Source organism: Alligator mississippiensis, chromosome 15, assembly GCF_030867095.1.
Source record: "Alligator mississippiensis isolate rAllMis1 chromosome 15, rAllMis1, whole genome shotgun sequence".
Classification (NCBI taxonomy): Eukaryota; Metazoa; Chordata; order Crocodylia; family Alligatoridae; genus Alligator; species Alligator mississippiensis.
This window is the reverse complement of record NC_081838.1, coordinates 17,551,351-17,573,280: the sequence shown is the minus strand read 5'-3', so window position 1 is coordinate 17,573,280 and position 21,930 is coordinate 17,551,351. Positions and strand designations below refer to the sequence as shown.

General features: G+C 54.9%; 3 protein-coding genes across 13 annotated transcripts in view; all 3 read right to left on the bottom strand.

Moving 5' to 3' along the window:
• ARHGEF2 (Rho/Rac guanine nucleotide exchange factor 2) overlaps positions 1-6,837 on the bottom strand; it is a 59,678-nt gene extending 52,841 nt beyond the window's left edge. The window contains exon 1 of one of the 3 annotated variants that reach the window (XM_014604652.3): positions 6,751-6,837. The gene's annotated coding sequence lies outside the window, so the exon portion shown is untranslated. Of the gene's footprint in view, positions 1-430; positions 529-6,750 lie in introns of those variants that run through there. The other 2 variants (XM_014604651.3, XM_059719153.1) reach the window with 2 other exon arrangements.
• Positions 6,838-10,706: 3,869 nt separating this feature from the next.
• Positions 10,707-15,596, bottom strand: SSR2 (signal sequence receptor subunit 2). The gene is made up of 6 exons (XM_014604667.3): positions 15,333-15,596; positions 14,079-14,233; positions 12,610-12,708; positions 12,124-12,232; positions 11,888-11,965; positions 10,707-11,555 (listed from the first exon to the last, which is right to left on the bottom strand). Exons 1-6 carry the CDS (start codon positions 15,579-15,581, stop codon positions 11,445-11,447), a joined length of 801 nt encoding a protein of 266 aa, XP_014460153.2. The 5' UTR covers positions 15,582-15,596; the 3' UTR covers positions 10,707-11,444.
• Positions 15,597-18,056: 2,460 nt separating this feature from the next.
• TSACC (TSSK6 activating cochaperone) lies at positions 18,057-21,826 on the bottom strand. 9 transcript variants are annotated; one of them, XM_019484820.2, is made up of 5 exons: positions 21,264-21,349; positions 20,393-20,495; positions 19,900-19,977; positions 18,967-19,122; positions 18,057-18,447 (listed from the first exon to the last, which is right to left on the bottom strand). In XM_019484820.2, the coding sequence occupies exons 2-5, from the start codon at positions 20,466-20,468 to the stop codon at positions 18,236-18,238; spliced, it is 522 nt and encodes a 173-aa protein (XP_019340365.1). In that variant the 5' UTR covers positions 20,469-20,495; positions 21,264-21,349; the 3' UTR covers positions 18,057-18,235. The 9 variants fall into 9 exon arrangements, with proteins under 9 accessions (XP_019340365.1, XP_019340363.1, XP_019340364.1 ...); XM_019484818.2 differs by lacking the exon at positions 21,264-21,349 and adding an exon at positions 20,988-21,253; XM_019484819.2 differs by lacking the exon at positions 21,264-21,349 and adding an exon at positions 20,988-21,252 and having other exon boundaries at positions 18,967-19,119; positions 19,909-19,977.
• Between the last annotated feature and the right edge of the window lie 104 nt (positions 21,827-21,930).

Here is a 21,930-nt window from a genome sequence, read left to right as displayed (position 1 = left end):
GGGGCTGCAAGTCTGGGGGAAGGCTATGGACATCAGAACCCAGGATGTCCATAGGCAGGGCAGCTATTACCAGGCTAAGGAATGTGACCAAGGCTGCATGGGGAGCCAGCAGCAGAGCACAGAGGTGAATCCCTGAGTCCCCACCATGTGGGACAGCATTGCCAGGAGCTTTGTGGATTCACTATCCTCTCCGCACCCCCCACCCCCCCCCAGTGCCTGAGGGGAAGCAGCTGCCAGAGCGGGGCCAGAGGAGGTGCAGGGCACCTGCACACAAAGCCCAGCCTCCCTGTCTATGTCCCAGGGCTTTAGATCCATACTGAACACCACTTGGACCCATCCTGCTATTGACCTGACCTGAGCTAGCAGCACCAGCTGGATCCAATGGATCCTTTGCTCACTCCTTAACCCTTTGCTTTCCAGCAGGTTCTACCCAAGTCCGGAGGGAGGCGAAGAGCGCAGATCACTTCCAGGACAGCCAGGCACCCCCTTATCACCTTCACTTGGGTTCGGGCCAGTCTTGGGGATGGAGACAGCGATCAGGGCAGGTGAGAAGGATTGTGTCGGCCATGCTAAACCAAACCCTGCCTCCCCTATCCCACCCTCACTGGAGCTCAGACACCAGCACAACTCTGCTGCAGCCAAGCTCCCCCTCTTTCCGCATCGGGTTATTCATTAAACACCCAGGAATGCCAGCCTGGGGTGGAGGGAAGAGAAGCCGGGCTCTACAGAGGCCCCTGGGTCTGGACAGCAGGTTCAAGTGCAAGTTCAGAGCCCAGGGGCAGCCACAGATGCTGCCAGGGCATGGAAAGGACATCTTCCCCCACAACATGCAGGTGTGATCAGGTATCAGTGCTCCCCTCTGCCCTCCAGCACCAAAATCCTAGAGGCACCACCCAGCTGAGATCAGAGCCCAAAACTCTGAGGGTGTTGGGGGAGAAGCAGACCTGGGTTTACAGACAAACCACATCACTGCACCCACCGCAGAGATCAAACCAGGATTTCTTTGGGTGATCTCTTATGAGACCAACCGCGTCCTGCAATCAGACACCTGATGATGAACATCTTGCATTTCGGAGCTGGTATGATGGGATCCCAGCTATGCAGCTGGTCCAATAAAAGATGCCCCCGAAAGAAATCCTGGTCTCTCACCTTATTTCTGGACTGTCACAGCCCCAACATCGCTCTGACGCTACCAAGATCAACCAAAGAGCATCCAGAACAGGAAAGCAAAGGAGATTCTGGGGTCTGGGTCCAGGGGCAGCACCTGCCCTGGCCCTGTTAGAGCCACCAAGACCCTGGGAACACAGGGCTGTGATTCAGGTCCCAGTTTCCCCAGGGAGAGCCACAAATCCAAGGCCTTCCTGGAAATGCAGGATCAGGAATAACAAGCCAGTGCTGTAGAAGCAACCTGCAGAATCTCATCGCCATGGATCCCTTTCTTTCTGAGGCTTGATGGTACCCTGAAGTCTTTGGTGCCTCTGAGGTTTTAGACCCAAGTATCCTCCCCACAGGGGAAAGAGGCAGAGAAAGAGTCCCATAGACCTGCTCAAACATTCCTGGGCCATTGATTTCAGGCTCAAGGGCCCTCGAGCAGAGAGGGCTGAGAACAGGGCACTGCGGGGTCACAGTGGAAGAGAACAAAGCCCCTGAAAAAACTGAGCCTGGAGGTTACTGAAATGCTCAGTCTGCCCCCCAGTCTGCAGGGGCAAGAGAGGTTTTAGAGTGCAGCTCCTTCCAGGAGAGAAGTCACTGCCCTCCCCAATCCTTTGGCAAGGGAAAAATCTTCCCGCCGAGTGCCCTAGTGTAGATAGGTCCCCAGCTCCAACAGCTGAAGGGGAGCAACTAGAGGCCCCAGCCACAATTGGGGTCCTGCTATGCTAGGCACTGTACATGCATGTAGGAAGAGACTCCCCACCCCAAGAAACTAAGACACAAAGGAGGAGGGGGAAACTGAGGCGCAGAGTGGGGAAATGCCATGCCCCGCAACATCCAGCAGGTCAGCAGCAGTGGTAAAGAACCCAGGAGTCCTGAGGCCCAGCTTGGTGCCTTCCCCGCCCACCGCCTTCCTCAGCCCCACCTCTATTGGGAACAAGCCTGTGCCAGTGATGATGCCCGTCATGCCCCCAGCACCCTCCCCCGGGCTCAACCCTCTGAGCCTGCCCTGATGTGCTGCCCTCACCTGCAGGCACCGGCCCCCTCTCCCTGCCCCAGTGTCGGGCTCTGCTGTCCCAAACATGGGCTGGGTTGGGAGGGGAGCGGGATGATCTCAGCTGCTTTCCTGTTTTTCCGCTCCCAGGCGCAGTCAGCTGATAAGGACCTTCCTCCCCTCTGCCTGGCACCTGCTCTTGGACTGCCTTGCAGCCGGTTACCAGGGCAGAGCGGTGCAGTGGTTAAAGCAGGGGACAAGCCACCAGGAATCCTGGTCTCTCCCCAGCTCTGGGATGGGGACACCACACGACATGTTAGGGACAGGCTGAGCCCATATTTAGGAAATATGCTTGGGAGCCCGGACACCTGGGTTCCATCCTCAGCATCAAGCCCCGTCTACTGGTTAGAGCAGGTTCGTTCCAAACCAGTGAAGCCAAAACAGCTGTGGATCTCGGAGCCAAGACAAGGAGAAGGGAGTGCTCATGGGGGAAACTGAGGCACAGAGAAAGGGGAAGTGACCTGCTCCAGGTCATCAAGGGGGTGAGGGAGCCCAGAAGTCCTGATGGTCAGCATCTGTCCATACTCCCTCCTCCCTGCCGAGAGCTCAGGACTGCAGCTGGGGTCAAATCCTGCATAAACCCAGCAGCAAGGCTGGGTCACATGCTGATGGGGCTGCAAAGGAATGTGGGGTGGTAGGTGGAGGAGCCCAGGGCACCAAGGGCTCTAGAGGGTGTTAAACACTCCAGCATCAGGACCACAAGTGGCACAAGTGATCTCTGTGTGTGACATCTGGTGCACTAGGGAGGGGGCAGACAGCTGGGCAGCAGATAGGGCAAAGAGCAGAAAGCAGAACAGCAGATTAGGCAGGGACCACAGAGCAATAAGCAGAAAGCAGAGCAATAGATCAAACAGAGCAGAAAGCAGGGAGCAGAAAGCAGAGCAGCCTTTGGCAGGGATTACAGGGCAGGGGGCAGAAAGCAGAACAACAGATTGGTCACAGGGTTGGGAGCAGAAAGTGAAGTAGCAGAGCAGAGGTGGAGCAGAAAACAGAGAGGCAGAAAGCAGAACAGCAGATTGGGTAGGGGATCAGAGTGGCGAGGGCTAACTTGTAGCATACCAGCCAAGACACTGGGCCCCAGCTGCCTTCAGAGACATTACCATGTGCGGCACTGTCCCTTGTGTCAGGGGCGTGCACTTCCCTGCTGCCTTCTGCACCCTGGTGCTGTTCACGGGACAGCGACTACGATTCCACAGAGACAAGGGGATAAAAACCCCCACAACCTGCTCCATGATGGCATGGGGCTGTGGGGAGCACCTGGGCTGGTGGAAATGCAGATGTCCATTTAAAGGGAACAGCCATCTGGGCCTGGTCAGCTCCCGGCGACTTCCCCCTGCCCTCAGTGGAGCCAGGACATTGCCCAAGGCCCTGCTGCCTCCTCACCCTGTATTTGAGGTGGTGTGTGGCACCCTGACCCAAGCTCCTGGCGGTCAGCTGGCCATACCAAGATGTCATAAGGCTCTTGGAAAAAATCATGAGATCTTGCGCATCATGCGCCTAAGCTTCCCCTGCCCGAGGCCATGCTCTGACCGGCACAGCCAAAAACTGACTTTAACGAACCAAGCTAAGAGCTGAGATTTCAGCCTGTCCCCATAATCACCTGACTCCTGGACCTGGGGCTTGGAGGGGAAAAAACATCATACTGGGTATCGCCAGACTGGCCAGAGATGGCAGGAGTCAGCAACACAGAGACACCTCTGTTTGGATACATCTACCCTGGCTTTGAACAGATGGAAAGTCCACCAGGCTGGAAGGCACTGGCTCGTGTGCTTAAAGGGGTCAGGGGGTAGCAGGCAGGGGTACGAGCTCCGACCTGAGCCCTCTGTGTGCTGAGCAGAGCCAGTCAGAGATGCTGCCCAGATCCCCTGCCATAGCTGGTGCTGGGTGGGTGCTGGGACCTGCATCCTGCCCTGCCCCAGTCCATGCCTCACTCACAAAGAAAGCATAGCGCTGCCCAGCTGCAACAATGCCACCCAGAAAGTGGCAGGGGCTGTCCCCGCAGCACTCCGCTTCCTGCCTTCTGTGTCCCCGGGGATGCTCCATTCCCCCAGCCCCACTGCTAGGGTCCACCAGCAGGGGAAAGGCCCTGTGGCCAGCCAACCTGGGATGGGCACCAGCAAAATGGGGCTGTTTGCTGATCTTGGACTCGCGCCGAGTCTGAAGTGGCCAGCCCAGCCTGTGGGAAATCTCCAGTGTGGGTGGGAAATGAGCCCAGTGCCCCATAAGGGGGGAACTTCAGAGCCCCATGGGACTCCAATGCTCAGACTAATCCCCACCCGGCAGCTGGGAAGACTTGAGCTCTGATGGGTGCAGACCCTGTGTACAGGGGTACACAGCACCCCCACCTGATCCAGCAGCCCAGCTCCAAACCCAAATGTCCCCCACTAAGAGCCAAAGACAAGTGCCCCTCCCTGCCATAGGTGTTTTCCAGGGGCTGGAGACTGGACACGTAACATGGTATGACACAGCACACGCACCTGCAGGGCACCACACCCCCTGTCCAAACAACCTCCCAGGAGGTACGGCCATCTCTTCCACCTCCAGTGCCAAGCTGTATAAAACCCCAGGGCCCCAGGCTGTCCCAGTGCACCGGGATCAGGACAATAGAGCTGAGATCCTCTCTACCTTGGGTAATGGTGCTGCAGGAACCAGTCCCATGGAGCCACAGCCATTGCATGCAGAGCTATAGTGTTACAAGGGTGCTTTACATGGGGCCAGACAAGGGGAGGACTCAGCTATCCTAGTATAAATGGAGTAACTGCATTGCTAAATTCACAATAGATCCCTTCTGGGTAGGTCCCAGCCCTTGAAAGTACTAGGCATCTCCTAAGATCAAGGGAACAAATTGCCTTTTAAAAAATATAAATAATGCACGTCATCGCAGTCAGCTGAGCCAGCTCCAGAGCGGAGATGACTCGCTATCTGAACTCACTGTAAGGCGGCTTCAGTATCTCACTTTTCTCTATAGGGCACCCATCCAGAGGGATGGGCAGAGAAGTGGGGCTGGGTGGCATGATTTTGGGAGATCATCAGGGGAACTTACTGCTGTTGTGTTGAGCCAGCTCTGAGCCTTTCTGGGATATCAATGTAATGAATTAAAAATAATAGCAAGAGCATCAATGGCAATGGCAGTAACAGTGACTGTGATAGCCACCCCAAATGCTGGGCCTGGTCAGGGCAGCCAAAAGAGAGTCGTGGCCTGGGTGGGGGGCAGGTCTGGGCTTAAAGACTCCGCTCCAAAGCCCATGAAAACCAGTGGGAGTCTTTCCACAGGAGTTCCCACCAGAGACCCCCCGCCCCTCAAGCATCAGATGCAGCCCCCGTTAGCAGGGTCTGAACATGATGTTTTCTACAGGAGGGCTCTAATCCCCGCTCACCCAGTCACAGTGAGGGTTTGCAGAGAATGGCCCATCCCAGCATCTGCCCCCACCCCTGCTGCACATGCTCATGTGAACCCAAACCCACTGAGCCCTTCCCTGTGCTGACTGCCTGGAAAGGGGGTAAGATGCAGCTTTGCTCTCTGGGGAGGGAGGAGAAATTATTTTGGGGCAGAAAGTCAGAGGCTGGGGGAAGGCAGGGTTGAGTCTGCACCTGTTTGGGGCCTTAGGACTTGTCAAGAGCTGAGGAATTGCAGATTTGGGCCAAGCCAGCTTAGCTGTACCCCTTGCCCCCCAGGGGGCTGCAGCCAAGACCCCACATCCCAGCCCTGGTCTCTGCCAGGGGCCTGGGGTCTGCCTGGCTCTTCTGGGAGCCTGGCTTGTGGCAGAAAAGTGCTCTCTGCTTAACACAGGAGACAGGAGGAGGATAAGGGCCAGGGAGCTGCTGCTGGTGAATCCACATCACCTGGGCTGCCCCAGCATGGACATAGCTGGTTGAGAAGGGAGCTCTTTTGTAACAGCGGGGATATGTCCACCCCAAGACAGAGGGTGCCGAAGAGCCCGCCTGCCTCCCACATCCACCCAAAATTGGGGTATCTTAACCTCAGCCAGAACGGAGCAGTTCTGCAGACTGGGTATGTGCCCACAAGAGTCTTGCAGCCCTGGGCAAACCTACAGTGATGGCAGACACTCACTGCCCATCCCTTCCCGTGGCTGTGCCAAGTCCCAGAGACAGGGAAACGGAGTCACAGAGAGATGGAGCCACATGCTCGCCATCCTGCAGCCGTTCTGCGGCAGAGAGATTCTGCCCCCCGGATAACACCCCTCCTTCCCCTCGCTCTGGGCATGAAACCCAGGAGTCCCGGCACCCCCAGTGCCCCCATTCAACCCCCCACACCGCAATCCAGGCAGAAAAAAGAACCCAGGAGTCCCAGCCAGAACACGCCCCTGCCCACACAGCCACTCCCTGCCAGCGCCTTGCACAGGCCACACTTTACATCTCTTTCCAGAACAGCCACAGGGGCAAAGGGGAGGAAGGAGCCCATCGCAATCCAACACCCCCAGCCCAAAGAGAGTACAGGAGCCAGGCACCCCCAGATCAGCACTGGCTCAAAGCAGGGTTGATGACACCTGCTGGCACCTGGAAGACTGTGCTAGAGGCTGTACCTGCAGAGTGGGAGGGCAGCTCCCATGGGACTTCTTAGGCAGAGCTGGGGGCTCGCGGGGAGGTGCAATCACAACCCCCGTGTCTGCAGGCGAGGCTACAGCTCTCCCAGATCCTGGTCCCAGGCTCCCCGGAGCAGCCACTGGTCCAAACTTGTGGGTGCCTCTCACCTCCTTCTGCCCTCCCCTCCCCTCCCCGCCTCCTTCCAGCCGGAACCGCTCAGCTAATCAGCACCTCCTGCATCTTAACCCTTTGCCCTGCAGTGGCAGGACCCAGCTTTTCACCCTCCTCCCAAATTCTCCCGGGTCCCTTCACATCCCAGCTGCACCTGGGTGCTAGCACATCCCCATGGTACCCACCCAGCCGAGGGTCCAGGGGCAGAGGCGGCTGCCAGTGGGCCCAGTGGCTCTGAGGCTGAAAGCTCAGCCCTTTATCTCCATGCCGGCTTCCCCCATGGAAGAGGGCCATGATCCTTCTGGACCACCCTCTCCCAGAGAACCAGGCTCAGTACTACCCTGACAGCACCCCAGCCTAGATCTGACTCAGCTTCCCAGGTGGATCACTGATGAGAGGTGCTAAAGGGGGGGGAGGGGCAGGGGGATTCAGACCTGGTAAGCAGGGCACCGTGCTGCCCAAGGGGCCACTCCACAGAGGGAAATAAGCAGGGCTCTCGGGCACAAAGCATCCCCCAGCAGTAGCTGCCTGGTCTGGACGGAGCCCAGGTGGGAACAGGGATCCCTGGTGGGAACAGGGATCCCTGAAAGCACCGAAGCAGGATCCCCACAGCAGGAGGACAGCTTAGGGCAGGGGTGGGCAATTATTTTGGGCAGAGGGCCGCTTACTGAGTTTTGGCAAGCCATCAAGGGCCACATGATAGGCAGCCAGGGGCAGATAAATATTACTTTTCTAAATTTTTTAGGGGCCCCACGGGCAAGATAGAATAGCCTGGCAGGCCACATTTTGCCCATCCCTGGCTTAGGGGGACATCCAGGGTAGGAGGCTGCACACACTGAAACAGGGGGAAATGAAGGCCAGACACTTGGGTTCTTCCTGCAGATCTGAGACCTGGAGCAGAACCAGTCCCACTGCCCAAGCCACAGCACATATGGCACAAGTGGCACAGGCTGCTTGCATGTGGGGCACATGGCAGTTCAGGGAGGGGGTAGGCAGATAGGCCGGAGAGCAGAAAGCAGAAGGGGATCAGACCGACATTTGAAGAGGGAGCACAGTTTAATTTATGGCATGTCAGCCAAAAAGGTTGGTTCCAGCTGACTTAGAGGCTGGCTGCTGTAGATGTGGGAAGGAAGGTGGTGGTGCTCAGAGGCTGCCAGCACACAGGGCTGGGAAACCACATCGCTTTGCCTCAGCTCAGCTCAGGGGAGGGTGAGCAGTGGCTGCAAGGGACACCAGAGGCGAGGCACTCCCCCTGGCCCTACCCCAGACAGGACACAGCCTCTGGGTACAGCCAGGGTTGGGCAATGGAGCCAGCAGTGGCTGCAGCAATGACTCAGGCCCTGGCTTTCACCCTGCCCATATCACCCTGCTCACACCTTGGACTTGCAGGTGGCTCCAAAACACAGCAAGGTTAACCCTACAGCTGCTGCCGATAGCGCCAGATGCACTGCGAGGACAAACCTACGCACCATGAAAAGCTAATGATCCTTAGGAGAGAAACACAGCAAACCGGGGGAGGCAGCGATGAAAAAGTCATATGAATATTTTGAGGCCATTTAGATCTAAAACCATGTGCATTTGTTCTGCTCCCTGCAGCTCTCACATCACGGGGCGCGGGACTGTCTGTGCCCAGGGATCCTAGAAAGGTTGCAATAGACACAACCCAGCCGCAGCAGCAGTACTATTATTGTAGAGATCTGATTAACCCCAGGGTTAATAATAAGGTGGAGGTAGTTCTCTATGCCTGCAGGGCACAGAATGAGAAAAATGGCCTTCCATTGCAACCGGGCAGATCTGGGCTGCGTGTTAGGGAGACAGTCCAGGATCAGGACAGATGCTCTAGGGAGGCTGAGGAATCAGTTGCTGAAGGTTTTTAACAGCATGTTATGTGTTTGTCAGGGATGATCGCACCCAGAGCAGGGAGTTAGGCTAGATAGAGCCCAGACAGCCCTGCCAGCCCCACCTCTGATGCCACAAAGGATGTCTTTTTGCCCCGAGATCAGGTCACATGAGGCTCCCCTCTCTGTCACCCTCCGAGCTGTCCCCAGAGAGACCCAAGAGGCAGGAGATGAAGCACAGGCACAGGCTATAGGGATCCCCCGCCTGCCCCTCACCTGCCTGCATGCCGTCTATCCTCTTGAAGGCCGTGCAGGGACAGGAGAGGCGGTGCCAGCTATGAGGTCCAGTCCTCCAACCAAGCCCCCGAAAAGCTCCCTTCCAGCTGGAGTGAGACAGGAGAGCAACGAGGACAGAGCAATCCCACCTGGAGAAGTAGGATGCACCTGTCAGACCTGTTTCAGCAACTCCAAGGGGCCCTTCACAGACCCCCTTTTGTTCCACGTTCCCCTTGCCGGGTCTCCGTAATCCTGCTCATTGCAACAGTCGTCAGGCAAAACAAAGGGTGAAGCCGGTGGCTATGAAGGTTGGGATGAGGGGGTGAGGAATCTGGGCTGGGAAACATTGTTCTCCAACAAAGCTGCAGTGTTCGCAGCAAGCAGCACTGGGAGCCGCAGCCACCAACACTGAATTCTTGGATGACGAGAGGAGGTTGGCGAACAGGTCTGCACCCTGCTGCTCTGCATGGGGACTAGGACAAGGAAGGAAGGAAGAGGCTTCTGGTTCAGGTAAATCAAGAAACCAGAATTTTTCCCAGGGTATCAAGTCCCAGAGTTGTGGGCAAGTCTCTTCTGTGCCACGTGCCTCAGTTTCCCCACCAACTAAACTGAAAAGGATTTGTTCCCACAGGTATTGGCAGGCCACAAAGCCAAGCATGACTGCCATGGGGGCAGCTGGAACATGCATGCATTGTGGAGCAGGGACTGGCAGAAGCAACAATGGTGCATGTATGTGAATCACGCCCCTGGGGCAGCCAAAAGAATCACTGCCCTGTGCCTTGCAAGCTCAGAGCTGAGTTTGCCAGTCTCCTGTACCCACACCCAGGCAAGGCATTGGCCAGCTCTAGAAAGGGGCCTGGTAATTAGCTTGTGAAGAGCCACTTGGCTGCAGGCAAAGTGCTGAGGCACGGACATGGATTATGAGGGCGGGATCAGGCCCCACGGGACCAGCTGAGCCTTCTGCAGATGGTTTGAGCCACCAGAGATTTGCTAAGAGGTGGAGGCTTCAACACACAGGTCTTACAAAAAGTCCCCTACTCTTACAAAGAGACTCCTGCTGTGAACGCATGGGAATTAAAACCAGCACCCAGAGAATATTGTGACCAAGGATATTTGTCAAAACCTGTAAGCCCAGTGAGAAAGGATGAACAGAGGCTGGGGAAGATCTCAGCACCCTACACTGATCAGAAGTGGAGAGGAAATATGGGAAAGATGTCACGCTACAGAGCTGAGAAAGACTCATGAGACAGAGGCTGGGACATTAGCATACACCCCCAGGGCAGGCAATGAAACCGTTATCCCCCCTGTCCCCCCAAATCTACAGTACTATGGAAAGCCAGGTGTTCACAATCTTCATGCAGAGAATATCCATGCTGCATCTGTCTAGCATACAAGCTCTTTAGCTGGCCTGCCTGCTTTTAAACACGCTGAAACTCAAAGTGTCACCTGGCTTCATTCACACTAGATATTGGATGGTGATAGCAGGAGCTCCCTATGCATAGGGACAGACAGCTGGCTCTTCCTACTGAAGCCAAGGTTTTGCTGTACAGTCTAACAGCTGTTTGGGTGACAGTGCCCCAAACACACCTTTTCAACCAGTGAATGTACATCAGCCTTATTGCCAGCCCCCAGAGCAGTCAGATACTGAGAATCACTAGCAAGAGCAAGGATCATTTTGTGGTGTTCATTTTATTACAAAACCCTCCGGGCAGGCAGTCAACACGCATCTCAACCCTTAGCAGAGTAATCAGAGAAACATCAAGGAACCAGTCAACTGCTTGCTGAAATACAGCAGGGCTTCCAGCAGTCCCTGGACAGCAGCTGGGCATCCTTCTGGGTAGGATCTCCCCCTCTCTGCCCCCATTTGATGGAAAGGGCCTGGCATTTGTAGGGATTTAACAGAAGGGAGGTCTCAATTCCAGGTATCAAGACATCAATGAGAAGATCAAGTCAATGGCATCGAATGATGAGAAACCTGCAGCTCTCTGAAGAATGACAGGGAGGAATTGGGCTGGATTAGGGTTCAGGATGAGCGTGGCAGGACACCACTGGGTTGCAGATAAGACAGGCACTAAGCAGACAGCACTGATGCCACAAAGAAGCTGTCAAAAGCACCCCCCACAAGCAAGATCTGCTGGGCATTGTTAACATGCTGACACTGCAGTTGCCACAACGGCGTTACAAGAGAACTGGGGTCAGCTTTGCTCCGGGTCTGCTGAGAAAGGTTTCAGAAAGGATGAGAAGGCAATGTGTCAGCTGCCACAAGGATTCGTCAGGACTGAAGTACTAGCCCAGGCAGTGCTATGGAAGGGAGATGCCCCTATGTCGAATACACCTGCATTGCTCTGTGGGGTTAAGTTCGGTTCTCTCCTTAGCTCAGGGGCGGCAGCAGCTGCATTCTGTTTTGCTCAGTTCTTTTTGGTCTTGGGGGTGTCGTACTTTCTCTTGCTCGAGTACCACAGCAGCAGAGGGATCCCGATGGATGGAAGCGTCATCACGCCGAAAGCTGCCCAGTCCAGCTGCAGGAGGGAGAGAGAATCAGAAAGGGGCGAGACGGACCAACAGCTGAGCCATGAGAGCCTTACAGCCAAGCCACAAGCAAGCTGATGGGACCCTACAGCACGAGCTCATTCCTAGACCCGAGCCCAGCAAGAAAGAATGATTTTTTTTTTGTTCCTCTTGTCAGATTCAGCAGCAAGAGCCTGGGATGAGCTAAGAAAACTCTTAAGCAGCTGAAATTCAGGACTTGGCTTTCATTTCCAGTGCCACCACAAAGGCAGAAAACTGAACCGTCAAGCACCTGCAGTGCAGCTCAGGGGAACATGGATCAGCAAGCTTAATGGTTACTTACAAAGTGAGGGGAAAACCTCCTGTCAAACTCTCTCTGTGCCAGGATTCCCCCCTGCCCAGGCGCGCTGGTGAAGCCAATCTGAAAGGGCAAGAGACAGAGGGTTTGCCTGCTGGTCCTCATCACTGTAGCCACCCCATGGAGAGCACTGTAGGACCAAGACAGAATGGCCACTGCCTGACTGTCTGTGGACTCTTCCTGACCACAGTTAAGTGCCTGAGAAAACAACAGCCACTCACCACAACCTGCCCACCCTCCTGCGCGAGGTACGCGATGGTGGCAGAGGTGAAGTTGAAGTAGCCAGCTTTGAGGGGCCTCAAGACAACGGTGTGAGAGACGTTGCTAGCTCTGGAAAAGCAGGTGGTTAAAGAAACAAGACGTATTTTATCACGGGAGGGGGAGGTGGGAAATACAGTGATTCAGAATAGGGGTCTAAGTAGAGATCTGACCTATCTGCAACCACTGAGTCAGCCGCTCACAGGGCTAACTCCCCCATTCCAGCTACCCCAGCAGATGAATGGAGTTTGATGGGGAGGGGCTAGGACATAAGAACCAGATCTTATTAACACAGCACCTCCTTGGGAGGGGAGAGCTGTCCTTATCTTAAGGATGACACACATGGTTGAAAGTGCTGTGGAACAGGAAAGCTACGCAAGAGGTGAGGCATGCAAAGGCAAGGTCAAAGCCTGTAGGAAAAGGATCTCGTTTCCCAACAAAAAGGATACGGTGCGATTCTGTCCCACTTGACACTGAGCATCCCAGAGACGATGCCGAAGTCTTCTGGGGGGAAGGAGTCATCCGAGAGCTCCACATCAAGAGCAGCACTAAACGCAACAGAGAGCAGTGAAATACAGCACCCAGGCTGAGGTTAACTAGTGATGCTGGCAACACTGACTGTTTTACACAGGGAGAAAGGATCCATCCTAGCTGCAGAAATGCTTGTGGAATCCATTTGGAAGGCAGAGGCAACAAATAAATGTGGGGGAAGAGAGGAGGTAAGTTAAGGGTGGGTGACTGAATAGCATGCAAGGTTTGATGCAAGACATGGGAGATGGACACAGGCAAAGCTGAGAGAAGCCATGAGGTGAGGATGAGGGACTGGACACAATGAAAGTACCAAGGAAGACAGTCAAGAAGCCGCTTTACTAAGGGAAGGGAGATCAACAAGGGATACAGCAGATGTCACTTATACCCACACTGCAGAAGGGCATCAGTCTTCACTGCACCCCACACTGTCCTTGTTCCCTGGCCTTCTGCTTAGCTTGTAGCAAGCTCCAATTCTCTGCTGCTTAGCTTAGAGAATACGTTGAGTAAGTGTCCCAGCAATCTTCTGTCCTGCTCTACTTTGCAACGCAATGGCACGGTAAAACTCACTAGGACCTATTTCAAGGCTTCTAAATCAGCTGGAAAGGGATCAGGTTCTGCCAATTTTTAGGCTGCAGAGAAACAAGGCAGGGAGGTATAGAAAGCTTAACCACAGGGGTCCTGTAGTTCAAGAGCGCTGTCCACACCAAGTCTGGATAAGTGTAGAGCCTTTCTTCCAGGCCCAGGGCTAGGCACTTCTCTATACTGTATTGTGCAAATGTTGATAGAATGGTTGTTAGGTCAAAGCAAGGAGAGAGACAGGCAGAGACCAGGGTGAGGCAGCAGGAAAGACTGCAGCAGGGGCTTGACAGCAGAGCACTGAAACATGGCTTTGGAGAAGGGAGAAATGGAATGGAGTCGCATCAAAGAGGCTAGAGGATAGCATTACAATGTGTACTGGATGCCAACACACTCCCCACATGCAGGGACCCACTGGGCTCCTATCAGGACCTGCAAAGCACCTCTTAGCCTCCCTCTTCTGAAGAGACCCCTCGTTACTCTCCAAGCCTTTTATCGCAGGAACTGTTCCCCCCACCCTAGCCTTGGAGAGGGCATGATGGAAGGGGTTACGTAGGAGCCTGGTGATGGACCTCAAGGAGATCAAGGCCTTTGGAGGCAGAAGGCAGCCATAACTACAGTAACAGAAAATCTCTGGTACTACATTCATCCTCTCCCAAAACTTGTTCCCGAGGGTACTGCCCCCGCCCCAGCTCCTCCAACTGTTATGCAGGAAAATTTTCACTTCAAAATCCTCTCCCCTCCTTGTGCTAGCCACCTCCCTGCAAGGGCCAGGTGCCCTTGCAGTCCCCAGAGCACAGGCAGGTCTCACCTGGAGCCCACGTTGTAGATGTTGTACTGCAGAGTCAAATCTTTGCCCTCTACGGCGTATCTGTTTAACAGAGACTTAGAGGCCAGCAGCCTGGCACCCTCCTCGCTATGGGCAACCGACAGCAGGGCACACACGGCAAGAACAAATAGCTTCATCTGGAAGGAGGAGAAAATACACTTCATTAATGCTTTAGGTTTCAAGGGAGGGAAAAGCCCCTCTGATGTCAGGAGGAAAGAACAGACACAGGTGTGCTCCCTTTCTAAATCCAGCAGAAATGGCTTCACGCAACCCTGTTGTCCTGCAGGGGGCCCAAACACAGGTCTGCAAGGGTCAAAAGGACTCAGCTGACCCTGACAACTAACTGCCCAGAAGAAAGAGGAAAGATTTTATTGGGCATGTAGCTAAAGGGTCTGTTTCTTACTATCGGGCTAGGAGCAGAGCCTGTTTCAGACGCATTTGATTTGAGAGCTCTCTTCCCCTCTCATGCACACACAAGTTAGCCCACAGGTATCCCCATCCAGCTGCTAATTGGCACCAAACCCTGACCATAGTCCCAGCACCTCGGGGCACTCAAGGGCGGCAGAAGAAAGGAGCATGCTCAAAGCATCCCCTCCCCACTGCTTCTGTTCTCCTGAAGTCACAGGCCCAGCTCCCCATAGGGCTCCCCACAACCAGACTCGGCAGAAGGGAGCTGCCCCCCCAGCGCTCCCTGCTCGCAGCCACATGTCCAAGTCTCCCAGACGAGCTGGAAACTAGGCACCGACCCGCCGGCTGCTTCCAGGCTGCGCTCCAGCAGCCAGCGGGTGCTGACGTGTCACCGCAATTCCACGCCGCAACTTTCCTGCCCCTCTTCAGCGCTGCGTGTGCCCTGCCGAGCCCTCCCTGCGAGTCCCCAGGCACCCCCACGTCTCCCCTCCCCCCCGGGGCCACGCTGCTGCCCTCAGGCCTGAGCACCGGTTTCTGTGCACGGGTTTCAATGCAAAGGAGACAAGGAGCAGAGCTCAGGATGGGGGGGTGGGGAGAGCAGGGCGGGAGGGGGACCCCCACGCCCAGCCACCCCTTGCACCCTAAGGCGCCCCACCCAACTCACGCCCCTGCCCCTCCCCCATAGTGCCCACCCTTGCACCCCAGGGGATCTCTCCCCCACTCACACCCCTGCCCCTGCCCCTCCCCCACAGGGCACTCCCAGATCCAGGGGGAGCTATGACCACACCCCGCTTGCACCCCAGGGCGCAAGAGCCCCCACTCACTCACCTCACGGCTTGACCCAACCCGGCGCCCCTTCCCCCTTCGCCACACGCGCCACCGGAAGCGGGAGTCAGCGCTGAGCGCCCGGAAGCGGCCGCGCCGGAAGTGCAGGCCCCGGGGTACCCTGAGAAGTGTAGTCCCCGGAGGGAGGCTTCCGCGCCTGCGCACCAGCTCTCCTTGTGTGGGGAACCTTGAGCCTAACAAGGGGACCTCGAGTCCAAGCCGAGGGGAATTTGAATCTAATGAATGGGACATGAGTCTAATGAGGGGTCCTCAAATCTAACACAAGGAACTTGAGCCTAAGGAGGGGGTATCAAGTCTAACAAGGAGGACTTTACTCTAATGAGAGAGGCCTCAAATCTAATGAGGGGGCCCTCCAATCTAACGAAGGGGACTGGAGCCTAAGGAAGGGGGTTCTGAATCTAATGAGGGGGATCTGAATTTAACAAGGGGGGGTGCTTGAATCTAATGAAGGGGGTCTTGAGTCTAACAAGGGGGTTTTGAGTCTAATGAATGGGACTTTGACTCTAACGAGAGGGGCTAGAGTCTAATCTAACAAGGGGGACTTGAGTCTAACGGGGGGCTCAAATCTAACAAGGGGGACTTGACTTTAATGAGGAGGTTTGAGTCTAATGAGGGGGCCTGAGGGGGCCCATGAATATAAGCAGGGGGTCTTGGGCCTAAGAGGTTGAGACTCTAGTCTGCTAAAACTACGCAGTTACCCCCGACACAGCCAGACGGGATAACGCCTGAACCTGCGGGGAAAGCAGGGGGGCAATGGTGGTCAAGTCCTGCTGCCACAGAGGGTGTTAAAATACGCTTGAGAGGTCCAAGGCAGAGGCCATGTCCCCCTGCAACAGTAAAGGCAGCTGCCTGCCCCCTCAGTCCATACCAATGTTTTCCCCCAAAAAGTGTCAGCTTCCCAAGACACCCGAGGGAGCGCATGCTCCGGCGCTTGTCCAGCTTCTCCCCCGACACTGCAGCAGGTCCATAAAAGGGATCACTCAAGACTCTTTGCCTCCGCTTCCTATGGATGTTCTCAGCTTTTCAGTCCCCAAAATGAAAGGTTACGGGTTGAAAACCTGACAGTTGTCCCTTGCTGTCTGGCAGCTGCCATTCAAAGGACTTGGAGGCAAACCTGAGGTCACTCTGACTACCCCAGTGGGTGCAAGAAATCCAGCTGTACCTCCTGGTCACCCTTGATTACAGGCTGACTTGGGCCCTGCCAGGATTTGGCCCTCTGTGTGGGCTGGAGATGGGCACTCAGGACTCCTGGGTTCTACTCCAGGCTCTGCCAGCGATGCACTGCATGTTGGGCCCTTTCAGCTGCTTCATGCTTCAGTTTTCTCTTCTGTAAAATGGGATAAATGCTGCTGTCCCTCCCTTTCTAGAGTGAGGGAGCTGGAGTGAACTGTATATGGAACCTGAATACATGCACCTGGAGTTAGTGTTGTGCCAAAGAAAGGGAGGAAGAAGGCACTAGCAGAGGATAAGGCAGGAAGCCAGGGAGAGTCCCTACCTTTCCTTCTCTGCCTGTGATCCCTTTCCCTCAGTCACCTCCATTGAGGTCTGCTCCTGCTCTGCCCATGTCTTCTCTGCAACCTCCAGGGCAGGGAGGCGGAAGCTGCCTCCTCCCTCAGCTGCACTCAGCGACAATCATATAGAGCAGGAAGCCGATGACCACCGTGACTCTGAGCAGCGCCTTGGTGAGATGCAGCAGCAGCAAGGCCAAAACCAAGCCCTCCAGCAGATCCGCCCAGCTCACGAGGTTCAGGAGAGAGTCTGCCAGCCCCATACCGGGGGCCTGCTGCGGGCTGGGGAGGGCAGAGGTGGGGGGAGAGATGAAATCCCGTGAACAGAAATGGGAGGAAGTGGGAGACGGGACATTTCTTACCCCACCTCCCGCTGCCTGAACCCTAGAACGGTGCCATGCCCCAGCTCGCAGCCCCGAGCCCAGCCGGTCCCTCCTTCTCAGAAACTTCCCCCTGCCCTCAACCAACTGTGCAGCCCAGGCCACTGTTATCTCCCCGCTGCAGCACAGCATCTGTGATCGCAGCTAGCATCGTCACCCCTGACTCCCTGCCCAAATGCTACCCTTTCCAGCATCCAGGACGACCTGCTTGCTTCATGCAGCCGCCCTCAGGGTTTTAACCAGGCTGAGCCCAATGCACCCCGGCCAATGGGGGTTTCCTGTCTCCCTGCCTTGGCCAAGGGAAAGGTGCTGGTGCCCCTAACTGCCCTTCCCAACCGCCGTGGAATGGGGACTCCACGATCCACTGGATGCAACCCACTGGCCCCCACTGCCCGCCAGGCTGGTGGTGCTAGGGAACAAGCTGTGGGCTAGGCTAGCAAATCAGCATGGGCCTTTCCAGCAGGAGAGCAAGTCACACACTATCTATCCATCTATTCATCCATCTACATGTATTATGAAGGCCAGTTCCTTCCCATCTATCTGTCTGTCTGTCTGACTGACTACCTACTCCCATATATCCATATATACTCATCTATATCCGTAACTCAACCATCCGTCCATCCACCAACCCATCCATCCAGCTATCTATATACCCCCATCCATCCATATATACTCACCTATATCCATAACTCAGCTACCTATCTACTTCCATACATCCATATACATTCATAGCTATCTATCTATCTATCTATGGTTGCAGCCAGAGACAGGGGAACAGAAAAGGGTGGAAAGCCATGCAGGAGAAAAGCTCACACAGGACGTGTTTACAACAACTTTATTAGAAGCACTGGCTCCAGCCATAACCGTGGTGCTTGGCATCACAACGGGAACCCCAGTCTCAAGAGCTCTAGAGGTGATCACCGGCACTGAAGCTGCAGCAGAGATGAGGCAACCTAAGAAGAAATGGGACTCCAAGCTCAACCACATCCTGGGCACATCATTTGGAGGCGGAAGTCAAGCCCTGATGGCCAGTCTCTGAGTTGTCCTGCTGCCTACCCCTACGCTCTGAGGTGGCCTGGAGCAGGCTTAAGGATTCCTGCAGCCCCTCTAACAGACTGAACTGGGCCTGCACCATCTTGGTCTGAATCTGGAGATGGTTGTGCATGCATTCCAGCAGGCCCATGCACTCTTGTGGCTGATGGTCGGGGGCTGCGGGAGAAGGGGTTGGAGGGTTAGTTATTCCTCTCCTCTTCCTGCACAAAGAGCTAATTAACTGTCCTACTGATTCCAGCTGCTGAGGCTTCCCATTGGCCACAGCCATATGGGTACCATGACTATGGTGTAGACAGAGCTCTGTAACCCACAACCAGCTTTGCCCTTACAGGTATCAGCTACAGAGGAGGATCTTTTCTCTTCCTGATGCTGACACAAGTGATATGGATATACCAGACCCACTGATGCTGACAGACCCCAAGGGCCTCCTCTCCTCATGTTGGTTGGTGCCAAGCAGAATGAACTCACAGGAGGAGAAAGAAGGGGGGACTTTTGGACCAGAACCCCAAATGCATGTGCAGTTAATTTTTAGTTAATTAATTATCACCCAAACTCTATGTTATCTCAGTGCTAGTACAAGAAGAGTCCCTACCCCATAAGGCTACTGCCATGTGCCCCCGGATTCCAAGGGCTTGGTCTGTGATGAGCGGCATTCAGGATGGGTCCGACACTTACAGAATTGTTTGTGTCCCAGCCTTACAGCCTGGATGCAGCGGTGACCCCGGCTGGGCCTGCGCTGGGTGAATGGAAGCTCAAGAAAGCTGGGGGAGGGCTTGGCAGGATGGAACAGCTTAAAAGACGCAGAAGGATGTTCAACGTTCTCTGAGTCTTCTGAGAAACAGAGAAAAAGTGGGTAGAAGGGGTCATCAGGGTGTTTTCCACCATGACAGTTATAACATCAAGCCCTGACTCTCCTGTAGCACCTTTCAGCCCCAGATGCCCCACAAAGGCCAATCTAAGCATCTCCCCATGCTTGGAGGCTGGACTTTGTATCTACTTAAAAGCTCCCTGCCACAGATCTTCCTTCAGAAATTACATCTGCAGCTACAAAATGGGACAGGGGCCTCCATGTCACACACTGTCCTTTAGAAGTTCAGCTGAGCCTGCCAGCAGGGAGATTGACTAGTGGCTAATGTAGCAGATGCTTAGCTACCCTTTTCCTGCATCCTCTGTCTAAAGGAAAAGGCAGGATCTGCAGGAGAAATCCCACAGCACTGCATTCTCAGAGCTGCCTGCGCACACTAGTGTTACACAACAAATAACTACAAGGAGCTGCAGGACTGGGGAGATAGGAATACAACATCTGAGAGGAGCTTTTCAGCCTGTCTGAAAAATAAATGAATGACTGCACTATACCAGTGAGGTAAAAAGGTAAATGTAGGAAGGGCTTTTCCATTGGTAGGGTAACTCCTCTTCTGAAAAGACCTTCCAGAGTTGAAGGCCTGATACTTTATGCTGCTCTGACAGTCTCAGTCATGGACTGGAACTCCATGGTGCAAAGTGCTGTATGAATGTATATTTTGGCACAGCAAGAATTAATGCCAATGCTCATGCAAAGCTTCCAGCCTGACAGTTAAGTTGTGGTTTGTAAATAAAGTATAAACACACCCAACCTACTTATCCCATGCTGTCTTTCTTCTTGAGTGCTTGAGTCTGCCTCTATCTGGGTAGGAACAAAGCTTGCAACTACAAAGGAGAAGGAAAAAACATGGTTATCTGCTGAGATAGTTTAAAAGGAAAGAGGCTGGATACAGGCAAGAATGCACCTTCTGTTTGCACTGCAGTCAGGTCATTGCAACATTCATGTACGGGGTCACAGTGATAGGGAAAATTATAGCAAGAGAAGCATGTGAAATGAGGCATTTAGACCTCAGGGTGGCTGCTCTTAGACAGAAAAGCTTTACACATAAGAATTGCCATTTGGTGCCATAGATCTGTTTTGCCCAGTGTCCTATGACACATGATGACAAAGAGCGAATGCTGAAAGGGTGAGTGAACTAGGAATAACCAAGATTTTTCTCCTCCCACCTGCAGCCTCCAGCATTTACGGCCTAGGAAGTTCTGATTCGGAGACTGTGCCCCTCACTCCCCAGCTCCATACCTACTGATGCCCCTTTCCTCCAAGAATTTGTCCGATCCCTTTGTGAGTCTGGCCACACTTTCAGCTTCCCCCACATCTGGTTGTTCCACACTTGTCTCCCACGCTGAGTGAGAAAGAACTTCCTGGTTATCTTTAAACTTCATAGAATCACAGAAAATGAGGGTGGGAAGGGAACTCAGGAGGTCACATCTAGTTCAATGTTTTTAACCTGTAGGTCGTGACCCAAAAGTGGGTTGCAGGAATATATGAACGGGTCGTGAACAAACTTTAAAAATGGATTCTCCTAAAAATGTGGGAAACCATGGCTTTTCCCTTGCAAGCAGGCAGAGTTCCAGCCTGTGAAGGGCTGCTTGGGGGCCACCCCTGCCTCACACACCCCTCCTCTACCTCACACAGCTATCTCCTGCCCCACGCAGTAGGTGGCTGGGGCCTGGGGGAAGTGGGTTGGAAGCAAAGGGCACTGGGTCGTGACTAGCCATTGATGTTTACAAATGGGTCCTGGTACAAAAAAGGTTGAGAACCACCATCTAGTCCAACCCCCTGCTCAATGCAGGACCAGCCCCAACTAGATCATCCCGATTCAGGCCTTAAACACCTTCAAGAATGGAGATGTCACTTCCATCCCTTGTCTTCTATGATTCTGCCCTCCTCGTGAGAAAGTTCTTCCTAAAATCCAACCTAAACCTCCCTTGCTGCAACTGGAGCCCGTTGCTCCTTGTTCTACCACCTGCCCCCACTATGAACAGATCCTAGTTTATCTGACACTGGGATTCGAACCAGAATAAACAGCTCCATCCTCTTTAGTGCCACCCTGCAGGTTTCACTGTGTGACCCCTCCTGCTCTGGGATCTAGTTAGCCCCTAAGGTGCACCTTTCCTTGCCTCCTGCGCGCAAAGTGGCACGGGGCACTTCCAGCCCCAGGCCTGGGGAGGAGGAGAAGGAAGCAGCCGGCGCAGGCCTCTGGCTAGCAACAAACTACAGCCCCCATCAGGCCTTGGGGCTGGACTACAACTCCCATGGCCCCCCGGGGCGCAGCCCAGCCCTGACGAGACGGGGGGTGGACTACATCTCCCAGGATGCACCGTGAGCCGGGGGCTCTGCAGGGGACTACGACTCCCATCGTGCCCCACACCAAGGGGCTCCGGCTCCTGCAGGAGTCTAGCAGGTTCTCCCTCGCCACTCGCCTGCGGAACGAGCCCGGCCGCAGCTTGACGGCTCCGAACGCGGGCGGCAAGGCCTCCCCCGCCCCGCCATTCAACCGCTACTCGGCGCTTGCGCGCATGCCCACCGCATTCTTCTCATTGTGCGCACGCGCGGACATGCGCGGTTCTCACCTGCGACCTGCATACTACGCATGTGCTCTCAGCCGGCTTCTGCGACGCATGCGCAGTGCCGCCGGTCCCCGCCCAACGTTGGCGCCGAGGCCCCACGCGCTGAGGAGTTTCGCCTCAACCAAGCTGGGCTGGGAGGGAAGGGGCGGAGCCTTGCCTTCCTATTGGCTGCCGGGCTTCGGGCGCGGGCAGCGATTGGCGGGTGCG

Coding starts and splice junctions, on each gene's coding strand:
- SSR2 (XM_014604667.3), bottom strand. CDS start 15,581: ATGTCCCATTCATTAGATTCAAATTCCCCTCGGCTTGGACTCGAGGTC. Junction 14,234..15,332: donor GGGTTGGGTCAAGCCGTGAG/GTGAGTGAGTGG, acceptor TCCTCCTTCCAG/ATGAAGCTATTTGTTCTTGC. Junction 12,233..12,609: donor AAGTGGGACAGAATCGCACC/GTATCCTTTTTG, acceptor CTGCTTTTCCAG/AGCTAGCAACGTCTCTCACA.
- TSACC (XM_019484818.2), bottom strand. CDS start 21,014: ATGGAAGTGACATCTCCATTCTTGAAG. Junction 19,123..19,899: donor GCATGGGATAAGTAGGTTGG/GTGTGTTTATAC, acceptor TCTGTTTCTCAG/AAGACTCAGAGAACGTTGAA. Junction 18,448..18,966: donor GCTGGGACACAAACAATTCT/GTAAGTGTCGGA, acceptor CTTCTCCCGCAG/CCCCCGACCATCAGCCACAA.